Source organism: Carassius auratus, chromosome 8 (genome assembly GCF_003368295.1).
Source record: "Carassius auratus strain Wakin chromosome 8, ASM336829v1, whole genome shotgun sequence".
Classification (NCBI taxonomy): domain Eukaryota; kingdom Metazoa; phylum Chordata; class Actinopteri; order Cypriniformes; family Cyprinidae; genus Carassius; species Carassius auratus.
In genome coordinates, this window is record NC_039250.1 from 2,771,341 (window position 1) to 2,785,580 (window position 14,240).

The 14,240-nt window shown below is 35.8% G+C and overlaps 1 protein-coding gene across 2 annotated transcripts; it reads left to right on the forward strand.

The window, feature by feature from the left end:
- The first annotated feature begins 128 nt into the window (after nt 1-128).
- On the forward strand, nt 129-14,054 carry LOC113106980 (GTPase NRas-like). Of its 2 annotated transcripts, none has more exons than XM_026269079.1 (5): nt 129-413; nt 9,596-9,727; nt 10,656-10,834; nt 11,916-12,072; nt 12,240-14,054. In XM_026269079.1, exons 2-5 carry the CDS (start codon nt 9,617-9,619, stop codon nt 12,357-12,359), a joined length of 567 nt encoding a protein of 188 aa, XP_026124864.1. In that variant the 5' UTR covers nt 129-413; nt 9,596-9,616; the 3' UTR covers nt 12,360-14,054. The 2 variants fall into 2 exon arrangements, with proteins under 2 accessions (XP_026124864.1, XP_026124865.1); XM_026269080.1 differs by lacking the exon at nt 129-413 and adding an exon at nt 4,196-4,306.
- The last annotated feature ends 186 nt before the right edge of the window (nt 14,055-14,240 follow it).

The following is a 14,240-nucleotide window of genomic DNA, read 5'->3' on the forward strand; positions in this document are numbered from 1 at the left end:
TTATTCCTATACGAACAGGAACGCTACTGTTGCACTTTTATTATCTAAGTTTTGTTTTTACATCATCAGAAATACATCAGCCGTATTTCAGGCAGCAACAACGGCAGGACTTTTATTTTGACATGATTTGTGGAAATCTGAAGCCGGAAGTTGCCGTGAATCGTGAAGTTCTGGGGGAAGCTGCTTGGTCAACTCATATTCAAAACTTTGGTCAGACTTATTTAACTGCTGTCTTTACAAGCTGAATCTGTAGTTTCCTGACTGCTCTTGTTCGTACGGGTTTCGTGGCTTCCAGTCGAGTGTGAAGTGGCGTTTAAAGTGCTCCTCATGGCATTATTTTGGGCGAGAGAGCAGTAATTCGCAGAGCCCTGTTGATCAGATCAGCCAGAGGTCGCAGAACTGCAGTGTAAGCGGTGAGTTTCCTTCTCCACGCCTTACACACTCATTCTGTCCTCGGCTGTTTACATTCATTTTCATCTGAACTGACACGGAGTGCATTTTTAAACCGCTGATTTCCTTATAAAGGCTTTGCGTCAAACCATAGTGAGCTGTCTAAATAGATTTCTCCTGATATTTTGTCTGATTAATAACATCTTTTAAGGTTTCTGTGCCAGGCGTTTACTGTTGATCGGGTTTTCTTTAGGGGTTTTGACCTGATTTGATCACAAACATGATATCAATACATGATAATCAGTGAAAGTATAAAAGCCACAAGCAAGGTAATGGGATGGTATGAGACGTTCAAACCAGTGTAAAGTAAATATTTACTTGGAGTACAACCACAATTGTGTATAAAGTTAGATTTTCTTACTAACCCTATGGTTGGTTAAATTGTGTTAATTTCTGTAGATTACGAAACAATGTAAGCAGTAACAGAATAAGGGAAATTATTCCTTTCCGAAAGATTGATATTTGTTCTCATCTTGTAACTTGTAAGTTTTCAATGTGATTTTCTGTTCATTATTTATGGAAGCCTTTTTCCACCATAGGATAAAACACATATTTTTATATCACAGTTCTGGCTTTTTTTCCTCACAATTCTGAGTTTGTATTCACAATTCAGTCCTTTTATAATTTATATAAACTTTATATCTCATAATTTTTTTTTCTGCCACGAAATTTAAAAAAAACTATATTTGCAACTTATCTAAAAATTCAGATTTTTTAAAAAATGTAACAGTTAGGTTAATAAGCAAGTTAACATCTCATAATTATATTTTAATTATTTGTATTATTTATAAAAAATAAAAAAAAGCAGGCAAAAGCACGCACATCAATCTAAACTGTGTGCACGACCAAAAAACAAGCAGAAAAATAATTAAATGTGAAGTCGGCAACACAAAAGCTCCAAACGTATCAAAAATGTATTGTTTAAAAACTATCGCATAGCGTATGTGACGTTTCGAGCATGCAGGCTTTTCATCAGACAAATTAAGAACACTGATTTTCCAATCTTTATAGGACTACCTCCAAGTAATTAAAGGTCACATGACTGTGCAATATTAACATAACAACAAGTTAGACTTATTAGACAAGGAGAAAGACTAAGAAAAAATAATATATATATATATATATACATGAAACCAAATATAAAGAGCTATGCAAAATACAAATCTTAATATATCAATCAACATCAATAAATACCTACCTAAGTACATAAATGATAACCTCAAAACATTATATAATTCAATATCCTGTGTTTTAAAGAAATGGACAGATGTCAGAATCCTCATTTAATCCTCTAGGTGACAACGTGTCCAGTGTATAGATCCAGAAGACCTCCCGCTGTAAAAGTAATTTATTAATATCACCTCTGCAACGCGGTTACTTACCCTAAATATTGGATTTTGCCATCACCGATAGCTAGGTTGGACCACACTGGCCGATACCGATTAATTAACAAATAGTTTTTAAAATGGATACTAAAAAAATAAAATAGTGCTTTATTTACAAAAAAAGTAGTAGTAGTAGTAATAATAACAGTAGTATTAGTAATAATAAATGTTGAAATTATCACTCTTTAATAGGCTCCATGAAATCTGTTTATTTTTTTCTTAAATTCCATTTTATTTCCAAATTCTGTTATTGTTATTTTCCATTTTAATTTTATTCCACTCCTTTTTAATAGTTAAATTAAAGTGTATTAATCATAAAGTCTAATTATCATTTTCAAATAAGTTAGGTTAAATAGTTAAATAGTAAGTTAAATAGTTAGGGCCCTATGAAATGTTTTATTTTTTCTCACCATTTTTTTTTATTGTTACCAAATTCTGTTTTAACAATGTCTAATTATTTGAACACACAAAACAACTTTATTTATTTTTTCTTAAAGAAGTCTAATGATTTTTTCCCTTCAAAAATTCTGTATTTACATTTTTATTGTTATCAAATCAAGGCGTGAAACATTAATTCGTGTACCCATTAGCTGCTTTAGAGGGCACTCCACCCCATACCTTTGCAACTCATTCTGGACTCCATTCCCCATAACCCCTGCCTAGGAACTCATTATCGGACTCTACCTGTTTCTTATCAGGAGGACTATAAAGATTGCACACATTCTCACTCACATTGCTGAGTACTGTTTGTATGTTCATTCCTAGCCAGCCATTGTTCCCGTGCTTTACGTTGCTTCCTCGCCTTGCCTTAGTTTTTTGCGTTGGACTGTTTATCTAGTTTTTGATTGTTTGCTGCCTGCCCGTTTCTAGGGACATTGAAATCATTTTAATGAAACATTGGCACATTATAGAGAGTGATCCCAACCTCAAGAAATGTTTTGACAAACCTCGTCTAGTGTATAAAAAAACACCTAATCTCCGAAATATTTTTGTTAGAGCTGATCTGAAAACCGAGCCTTCTCAACTGCTCCAGCAATGGACGCAACCTGGGAAACTATCAACCGATCCAGCAAAGGACGAAACGCGTCGGCATGGATTTTTGCCAATAACCGATTGTTCCATCAATCAACTATCGGTGCCAATAAATCTGCAAAACCGATAAATCGGTCGACCTCTAGTGGAAACTGAGTGTCTCGAATCTGCAAAGTCCTGTGCTTCCGGACTTTTTGGATTGCGAAGTCTAATTGCACATCGATGTTCAGAGATACGAGTTTTCAGCGGTCTGCTAGTTTTTTCAATCTTTATTCTTTATTCAATCTACAATAACCACTGCTCCACCGGTGTTACCGACTTTACATAAAAAAAAAAAAAAAAATATATATATATATATATATATATATATATATATATATATATATATATATATTAGGGCTGGGACTTTAACGCGTTAATTGAGATTAATTAATTACACAAACAATAACGCGTTAACTAAGATTAATTAATTACAGAAAAAAAAATTCCCGCATTTTTAATAACTTATTTTTGCACCGCGGAACGTTTCTCACTGGATGAGTTTCGGCGGACCGATTATACTGGAGCACCAACTAGCGTTCGCATATCACCGCAGCAGCACATTGAGCCTCAAGTATCACCTCAACGCAAAACATATAGCAGCTAGCGTGGACTTTACATTTTATGTTGAACTATGTATTATTTTGTTGGTGCAACAGTTTATGTTGAACTCTTTATTGTTTTGGCCAAGGTTATTGAGAGTTGGACTTAGTATGTTATGGCCTCTGAAGCAACAGAGAGATGTTTTCTAATAGTCAGTGTTTCTAATGTTCTGAATGTAATTGACAGTATTGTGTTTTAGTTAAAAAAAACACTTTACAGAAGGTTCCAGCACCTATAAGCTTCCTGAATTTCTGAAATGTACTATTTCTAAATTGTTTCTAAATATGCTATTGCTACACTTCATGGCAAAAATTGCACTGGTCTGCTAGACTTGGTTGAACAAAAATAAACAATATTTTGTTGCTTAAGCTTATGTATTCAGTCATTATTCAATGGTATACTATAAATCCATGTGAAAAAAAATTACTTCTCACTGTTCTCAGGTCAAATATTTATATGCGATTAAAATGCGATTAATTTCGATTAATTAATTACAAAGCCTCTAATTAATTAGATTAATTTTTTTAATCGAGTCCCGGCCCTAATATATATATATATATATATATATTTTTGTTTACAGTTACCTTTTGTAACAATTACATTTTTAAGGGTTTTTTTTTTGTCCCATTGCAGAAACCAGCTTCCATAGTTCACAACCCATTTTACTTCTGTAATGTGTGTTTTCCTTTATATCCGGGCTGAATGTGAGTTTGCTGGTTGGCTGTTGGTTAACATTATCCAATTGGCCACACAGTGACGTCAGTGGAAAAGGGAAAGTTGTTGAAGAGGAAGAACATGTAATTAAATTTTTCTTTTCTTTAGATCAATATGCTCAGATACATAGCTTACAATTTTGATTAAACATGTGTAATATCTTAAATTGATAACAGTAAAAAAACCTGTGTCTCAGGTTTAGGTTGAGGATGTAAAATGTCAAGTAAACAGCTCCGGGGGTCAGTGACCTCTGCTTCTCTCTCAGGTTTATGTTTTTTCCTGGCTGTACTCTGAGAATGACTTTGACATTTAGCCATTCTATAAATAGATTGTGGGGTAATGTTTGCAGAGGGGGATGCTTTCTTAAAGAAACTGTTATTACTGTTGTGATGTTGGTGGTCACATTACAGTGGGGAAATAGTTGAAAAGCCTCCAGTATGAGTCGTAAAAATGAGAAGGTACATAAGACAACATTATATAAATTCACTGTGCAATATGCTGTTAATTCACTGTCTGTAAACTGTCACCCTGACACCTGCTGAAGCCTGCATAAAGCTTGCATGCATGGGTACTGTGGTCGAGTCATGAATGAACCATGTTGCTGTTTTAATTCATTTGTTGATTCATGATTACTTTTTTGTTTTGGCTGTATATAATTTAACCTTGTGTGTTTTTGTGAAACTTTTATATGCTCATCTTGTCCAGGATTCCCTCGAAGAAGAGATTTTCTTTTCTCAGTGGGACATTTCTGGAAAAATAAAGGATACAATTAATAAATCAAGTGGAGCATGTTACTTTTCTTTGCATCTTAGAGACGAGACGACTGAAATCATTCTGTATAATTTATTAAGTTTGGGGGGCAGTGCATATATATATATATATATATATATATATATATATATATATATATATATATATATATATATAATATAAGGGCTGGTAATTTAACGTGTCAATTAGATTAATTAATTATGGAGAGAAATAACGGCCTTAAAATTATTAATGCATTTAACGCACTTGCCCCGTCCCAGTCCATGGATCATCTGCCATTTCATACAGTCCATTGATGACTAATATGAGGCAGGGCAACAAATAACTGCGTGATGGAGCCTAGAGAATATCCATAAAATTCAAGATAGGGGGAAAAATGCCCATTTGAGATTGTGTCTCATATTTACATCACATAGTTAAGAAATATCAAACGAGTGCAAATGTGACACTCCTGTTATACAAAAGGTCATTAAGAAGTTAATATTGTGTTATTTTAAACACAATGTTGAATTTGGTGAACCGTTTGGCTCATTGAACCATTGACCATAGTTACGTTGGCTTTGAAGTGGCGCTGCACAGACAGATCGGTGTTTGACATCAAAGTATCGTGAGATCGATTTAAAAAGCACAAGGAGTCGTCTGCTCTCTAAGCTCTTGCGGTTCTTTGATGTCACACACCGATCGGTCTGATGGTGATGACCCGCTTCAAGTCGAACAAGCCTAATGATTCATTGAACCACTCATAAAGAACCATTTATTTCACTACTGAATGAATCGGCCATTTGAACGAATCAAACGAATGAATAAATGACTCTATGACTTAACCATTAAGACATTTACCATCACCTACTGGCAGTTTTAGTTTATTATTTAGAGTATCATTTAAAGCTGCAGTCGGTAACTTTTGACGCTCTAGCGGTTAATAAACAGAACTGCTTGCGTCTTGCGGAAGAACATCTTAGCCGGAACTACTTCTCTCTGTTTAGTCAATGAACAATCACAAAGGTACTGGGTTACTCTGCCACTGTACCCCCGAAGCAATCTAAAATAGTCTGAATATAAACACTTATTATAGGTGCACCCTAGTGATTCAGGACAGGCTAAAAACACGGTTTGGAAAATGGATTCATGGTGTACTCGCTTATTATATACATTTTGTAAATTTTGAGCTCATAAAAAAGTTACAGACCGCAGCTCTGATTGGTTGTTTCTTACTGGGAGCTGCTGACTTTCTGCAAATGGCAATAGGACCACTGGGAGGAGCCAGAGGAGCTTGATTTTTTCACAGATTATCTGTCTCATATTCTACTGTCAGGACATAATGACAGGTTTAACAAATATGTAAAAAATATATTTTTACAAAAGTTACCTATTGCAGCTTTAAATTGATCAAAAGTGACAGTGTCAATTATAATAGTTCTGTGTAAAATAAATGCTGTTCATCAAAGATGTCACGGTTTCCACAAGAATATTTTAATAACCATTGATTGTTTTTTTTGTTTTTGAGCAGCAAATTAATATATTAGCAATTCAGCATATATATATATATATATATATATATATATATATATATATATATATAAAATTACAATAGTGTGAGTTAGGGATGTCAAATTTCGATTATTTCCATGATCGATCGTCGTTTAAATTAACGATCAATTAATCGATTAATCGTTAACCATAATACTGCAAAATGTGTCTATTGCAGGCACGCAGTCAGCGGTATGACAGGATGTGCAAAAGCTGGTGCACCAAAACACAGTTGCTCACATTAATTTGATCCTGCTGGATTCTGTCCTAGAAAATGTCAGATTTTTAAAAATCCGGCATACAGCGCATTAGATCGTGACAGTGCATGCGTGCACACGAGGATGAGCGAGCGCGGCTTTGTCTAGATTTATTTGGAGGTTATTGCTCATGTCTCATTCGGCACAAATCGAAATGTTTCCATATTCGCAATGTATTTGAATGTTAAACTATTATTTATAATGTAAACTAGGCTTGTACTTAACACGCATTCGCATATAGACGGAAAAGATGATCCTCTTCATATGAGCAAAAACGCGCCCACACTTCTGTTTTAAATCCGTTAATCTTAATTAGCCTATTTAAGTCGGATATATTTCGCATAGCCGATTTAAAAAAAAAAAAAAAAAAAAAAAAACATGAAAACAGCCTATTACTTAGTAGGCTATAAATTTTCCTTAAAGCATCCCATTTTGTCCCAGGGCTTAGAACCTGTGCCCTAGTCAGGTCCATGCAGAAACTTGTGAACGATGCTCGGCGTCACCGTGTCGGTCACAGCGCCTATTAATCGCTGTTTTGAATCCAGCAATTATTTATTTAGAAATGATAAGATCTGATTATGACAAGTGTGGTATAAAAGCTTTGTTTATTAGATGAATAATAGGTTAACTGGACCCCATAGTCTTCATTTACGCGGCTTTGTTCTGGTTTGCCGGTTGGTCACGAATTTCCACAAATTCAGTATATTTAGGCATTGTTTCTTTTCCTAAATCTTCATAGTCTAACCCTCTAATTTCCCATGTTTATTTTATTATCTTTCGCTTTTAATAACTGTTTTCGCATCTCTTACTGTGGTAAACATGGGAAGGGAAATTAAAGATTTCATGAATTAAGAATTCGTTCGATTTATTAATTTGTTCCCTTATTTCACTTAAATCATGGGTTATTTAGGGAACAAAATTAATAAAACATGGACAATTGCCACATTAATAATTCGTAGGAATGAATTAACAAGTTGTAGGAATGAATAGACTACCTGTCCTGTCCAAGGGGCAAGGAACTCGACCGGAAGTTGAAGTCGGGTGGGGGCTGCCATCTTTTAGCAGAACTTCACTTGCGTTAGCATTCCCATTGACTCCCATTCATTTTGGCGTCACTTTGACAGCGAATAACTTTACATCTGAGGCGTTTAAAGACTCCGTTTGTCCATTATGTATTTCTAAAGATACACGACAATGTATAAAGGGCTCCATTACCTTCTATGTTACATTATGGCCCCGTATAAACAGTTTTTGTAAAAAATAGGCTAACAATTGCGTCATAACCACTCGGCTCTATGTCGCATTACCGTACAGACAGGAGGAGAAGCTCGCAGGCAATTAACTTAATATGGCGTACTGGCGTTACATTTTAAAATACTATACAAAATAATTAATCAGAATACTTACTCCTGCTCACTCACGCCAAAGAACTCCCCGCTCAAGCTCGCCGTCTCTGCAAGATTAACGATGGCAGTTTTCACGCACAGCCACTTAGAAGATTTACATCTGTCAGACAGGTTGCTGACGTCGTCAAGCTTCGTTTGAGTCTGCGCGTCAGAAACGGAAGTGCTAAAAAACGCTAAAACTGGGCTTCATTTGTCTCAATTGAGTTCCAATGGGGTCGCTGTGTCCATTTCTTTTACTGTCTATGGTCCTGTCACTGTGTCCCGCAGCCCTGCAAAGCGCACGATATAAAACAGTTATCTGATGAAATGATTAGTAACTACATTTCTATTGCATTTAATGTTGAAGAACTTTTATGTTGTTTCTATTTTAATGTACTTTAAAGTTTAAATCACATTAAAAGCTTAATTTGTACATTGTGAATGAATGATGATGCTTTTATATATCGTCACCGTCACTCACAGCCGCTCGCACGTGTTGAGTGCGCATGAGCCGCACGCAGCCCAACATTGAATAGGTTAACCGACCATCGATAGCCTTAATCGATTGCATCTCTTATCGACAATTAATCGATCATCGATTAATCGTTGACATCCCTAGTGTGAGTTTAGCAGTGCGTCATGTATTCATTCAGGTAACGGCTGTTATTCACTTCTTATGAAAAAAAATGTTCTTAAGAATATAGGCCACCGTGGCCTAATGGTTAGAGGGTTGGACTCCCAATCGAAGGGTTGTGGGTTCTAGTCTCGGTCCGGACGGAATTGTGGGTGGGGGTAGTGCATGAACAGCTCTCTCTCCACCTTCAATACCACGACTTTAGGTGTCCTTGAGCAAGGCATCGAACCCAACTGCTCCCCGGGCGCCGCAGCATAAATGGCTGCCCACTGCTCCGGGTGTGTGTGTGTTCACTGCTCTGTGTGTGTGCATTTCGGATGGGTTAAATGCAGAGCACAAATTCTGAGTATGGGTCACCATACTTGGCTGAATGTCACTTCACTTTCACTTTCAAAATATATTTGAGAACTTAAGAATTTTACAAGAATTGCACTTACGCTAACATTCTTATGAACTTCGTGAAATTTATCTCATGAAATTTCTTAATTTATTTCTTAAGAATGATGATCATATTTCACAATGGTACTGTTACTGTATTTTTTATTAAATGTGCATCTTTGGTGAATGTAAAGCTTCTTTAAAGAAACCAACCCAAACTTTTAAATGGTAGTGTATTTTATTACTCTGATAAACTCTTTCGGTTTAGGCAAAAATTTTACATTGCCAAAGCAGTAACACACTAGTATACAAACAAAGACATTTTGTGATATTTATTTGTATGTCAATCTGTTTGTGAGTACTAAAGTGTTATTAACATATGCTTGTGCATTCTCTCTGTCTCTCTCTCTCTCACAGGTGGTCTCTCAGGACTGTAAGATGACGGAGTATAAGTTAGTTGTTGTGGGAGCAGGTGGTGTTGGGAAGAGTGCTTTAACCATCCAGCTCATTCAAAATCATTTTGTGGATGAATATGACCCTACTATTGAGGTGCATAATTACTTGAACTGTCAAAGCGGCATTTATTTAATGAAAATACAGTAAAAACAGTAATATTGTTAAATATTATCACAATTTCAAATAACTATTTTCTGTTTTAATATATTTTAAAATGTAATTTATTCCTGTGATGCAGAGCTGAATTTGCAGCATCATTACTCCAGTCTTCCGTGTCACATGATCCTTCAGAAATCATTCTAAAATAATGATTTGGCGCTCAAGAAACATTTCTTATGCACCCACTTTATATTAAGTGGCCTTAACTACTATGTACTTTTTAATTAATAATTTAGTACAATGTACTTATTGTGTACATGTTTTTACATTGTACTTATATTTAAAAAAAACTACATGTAATTACATCTGTATTTTCTGTAATTACATTTATAATTACACTGTTGACCCATACTTTACACCTTAACCCACCCTTAAACTTACCCATACCTCCAACCCTCTCCCTAACCTTACCCCATCCCACCTCAATAGCAGCAAAAGTGTTTTACAATACAATATGAACACAGTAAGTACATTGTACTTATTTTTTATGTAAGTACATAGTAGTTAAGGCCACCTAATATAAATGTTGAAAACTGCTTCTTAATATTTTCGTGGACTGTAACAATAATAAAAAAAAAACATTTGTTACATTTGTTTGAAATATAAATATGTTGTAACATTATAAATGTCTCTTTTGATCAATTTAGTGCATGACCCTGAATTTTTAGAAGTGAATGTACTAGTGGACTTCTCATATTTGATATTTAACACATGACCATCATCATGGCCTTTATTGAATATTTAATTAGAATAGGATATATGTATAAACGTCCATTACTCTAATGATTAGTTTGAGTCATGTAATCATGAGACTGTCAGGCTCTATGCAGATTTCCAGTGCTGATCATGTCCGTGTCTTCAGGACTCTTACAGGAAGCAGGTGGTGATTGACGGTGAGACGTGTCTGCTGGACATCCTGGACACTGCAGGTCAGGAAGAGTACAGCGCAATGAGGGACCAGTACATGAGGACAGGAGAGGGTTTCCTCTGTGTCTTTGCCATAAACAACCTCAAATCCTTCGCCGATGTGCATTTGTACAGGTCCGTATGCTGATTAAAGGGGTTTCAGTTGTATTTTATGAATCATCTGGACTTTAAAGAGGTCATGACATGGATTTTTCCCCCTTGAGATTTACTTATAAAGTAAAAAAAAATGCTAATTCTGACCCTCTGTTTTTAAGGGGTGTGTCAGTAATCAGCCACTGTTATGATTGGCTAACATCATTGCATAGGAAACCGTATCAATGCCCCCTCACTATAGCATGTGTGTTTTAACAACATAATAAAAATAAAATGGTAATTTCCTGACAAAGCAAGCATTATGTAATCATTTACTTCCAGATTGATACAGCTGCAGTGAAATCTACTACCACTTCATCTTTCAACTATTGTTTTTTTTTTGTGAACTCCCCATGACACTGTGCCTCGTTTACAAAACAAAATGCTCTAAACAATTCTCTGACGCGATCTGGCATTTAATTGAAAATGAACTCTACACTTGTTCCTTATGCTGGGATCCTTCTGATATCTGCACAAAGACGCGAACAATCTATTTAACCCAAACGTGTCAAAGTGAACTTTCATTCATTTCAGCTGTCCTTTCAACGACAGACTCAAGAGCGGGGAGTGTTTCCGAAAGCGAAACGTGCATCTGTATACTATAGCCAGTCTAGACAAGATATCGGCAGTGATTGTTATTTCTATTTGCTTTTGACCCCACGCTTAATGCGAGTGTCACGTCGCGTAATCAAGTGTCAGCCGTTAAATGATTGAAAACTAGTGGGCGGGGTCTATGTGAGAAGGATGGTGGTGTTTATGCAAATGTTGCAGCCCTGTGACATCATCATGCTCCCACAGATCCGAACGAGCTGTTTTTGGAGCTTAATGAAATAAATGCTTTGTTAATAATGGGGAGGATTCTTTTAAGCTATGAAACGTACATGTACATGTTTTAACGGTACAAAGACATCCTATTTGGCAAATTTGATTTCTCGTGTCATGACCCCTTTAAGCAAGTGGATGAAGTGCAAGACATATCAGTAATGTCATAATTTCTCTTATAAATATGGCGTATTTGTAATATGTTTTTCACAAAGTTTGTAATATGGTAATGTGCTTTTAGAGAACAGATCAAGCGCGTAAAGGACTCCGATGATGTTCCCATGGTCCTAGTAGGGAACAAGTGCGATTTGGCCAGAACAGTGGACACCAAGCAAGCTCAGGAACTTGCCAGAAGCTACGGCATTGAGTTTGTAGAAACTTCTGCCAAGACCAGACAGGTGGGCAAAGACTTTTCGTCAGTTCTCTGCTTTTCATGAAACCGTGTTGTATTAATGTAGCTTGCTTATATTCACTTTATTGTCAGGTGATTGCTTTTACTGTAATATCAATCCAAGCATAACTCTTCAATGCTATAAAATATCCTTGGTCTATTTTTGTTTTTCAGGGGGTTGAGGACGCTTTTTACACCCTCGTCCGTGAGATCCGACATTATCGCATGAAAAAGCTCAACAGCAGAGAAGACAGGAAGCAGGGCTGTCTGGGTGTGTCCTGTGAAGTCATGTGACTGCACTGCCTCCCCCTTTGTTTTTTGTTTTTATTAGCAGTGTGTTGACCAGGCAGCTAGAAGCCACGTGACTGCGTGTGTGCAGAGTTCGCCCTCTGCTGGCTGAAAGGGATTCATGCACAACTGGTCATCTTTCCTGTTGGCCTGCTGTAATAGAAAAATGAGGCCTTTGGACATTTACATGTTTCGACAGAGGCTCATTTGTCTCATTTAGTACTTGGGTTTTCCCTGTTCATTGGGAAGAAAAAATGTAAACAGGCATTGAGTTCTTCTTTCTTGGCTTCTGAGCTGTTATGAACACGACAACACATTGGCGTTGATGAACATAAATTCTAAATTGCAGAATGGTACATCATATAAAAACATGCCCACGTTTCACCACAAAATTTTAAGAATTCAGAAATTATGTATTGAAGCTTTTTTCACGTTTTAAAATGTTCATAGACATCCCTCCCTGGAATTCTCATTGTAATGCATCCAAATGTTTTATTTTTAATTCCCATTATTCTCATTGGTGATATCCATATGTTTACTGTAATATAGCCTAAATATACTATATATGCATAAATACTTCAGTTTTTTTCTCTAATGAGAATTAGAGGGAGATGTGCTTAATTGTCAGAAAATGTGACAAAAGTCCAAAAACTTGTAATAGTCATTATTATCATTATTAAAATTGTCCACCCAAAATCTCAGACCTGAAAAGAGAGAACATGAAATGCCCCTTAATCTTAATCCGAAGGGTCAATGCTCAGGAATACTGTGAACGCAGAAGATCTTCAGAAATGTATGGGATTATTTCTATTTCTTTCTTTCCCTTTAGCCTTTCTTTTCACCCTTTTTTATTTTTTGTTGTAGCCAAAGAGATTGTTTAGCATTTACGTTTACCATTTTGTCTCTCATACTGTAGTTCTTCACTCTAGACTCTAGAGTTTCTTTTATCCTCTTTGCTGTCAGATGTTAATTGCATATTTTGACATATAATACATAATGAATAGAATGACTTGGTTTAGATACAGAAAATCAGATTTCCAACATGGGATGTGATGGATCTTACTTAAAGGGCCTTCTGAATCTTGGTGCTGCTGGTGTAAAGCACATGCCAAATCTGTGTGCCACCTTCTGCGTCCTGTATAGCATGACATCTTTTAGCCCATGTTAAATAATGTCTTAAATCTTCAAATGAAAGCTGTAAAAATGCATTTAGCTGGGATTTTAACAGACTACAGTAAGGTTTGCTGCAATGTTTATTTTCAAGTCTGTTCTTGAAAGCCAGTGAAGGTTTATCAAGACGTTAAAACTATTATTGGTGTTGACTATTGTGTTATTTATAAGGCATTTATATGAACCTGTGCCTGATTTCATTAACAGTGAAATCTGTAAACATGTTCCCATTAATCGTACTGTGTTTGCGTTTGGCCTTCTGTCTTTGCTTTAACAGAGGCAGGATGTTTTCTATAGAATACAAACTAAGTTTGCCATTACATTAACAATCCTTTCTTTTTCAGCTATATGAAAACTATATTATTATTATTTTTTTTTTACTATCTTATTACTATCTCAGACTTTCTTTAGTCAGAAAATTGTGAAACAAACATTTCATGTCTTTTTTTGGGGTGGAAATTTGTTTATCCGATGTTTAATGTGCCTATCATATTACAACAAGTTTTACCAGTAAATTAATTGAAAACTGAGCATATTGTGTGTATTTCTCCTACATACCCATGGATGTATGAATGTATGTGTGTGTGTGTGTGTGTGTGTGTGTAAATAGATACTTACATAATATCACTCTCTCCCATGTGTGAACTTGTCACTTGAACTTGTCTGTCTGTCAAACCTTAAAATAGAGTTGAAGGTACTCTGAAGCCCACTGTATCC

Bases quoted from the DNA above. Each gene is read 5' to 3' on its own strand.
- LOC113106980 (XM_026269079.1), top strand. From the start codon at position 9,617: ATGACGGAGTATAAGTTAGTTGTTGTGGGAGCAGGTGGTGTTGGGAAG. The intron at 9,728-10,655 runs GTGCATAATTAC...CCGTGTCTTCAG, and splicing joins AATATGACCCTACTATTGAG to GACTCTTACAGGAAGCAGGT. The intron at 12,073-12,239 runs GTGGGCAAAGAC...TTTGTTTTTCAG, and splicing joins CTTCTGCCAAGACCAGACAG to GGGGTTGAGGACGCTTTTTA.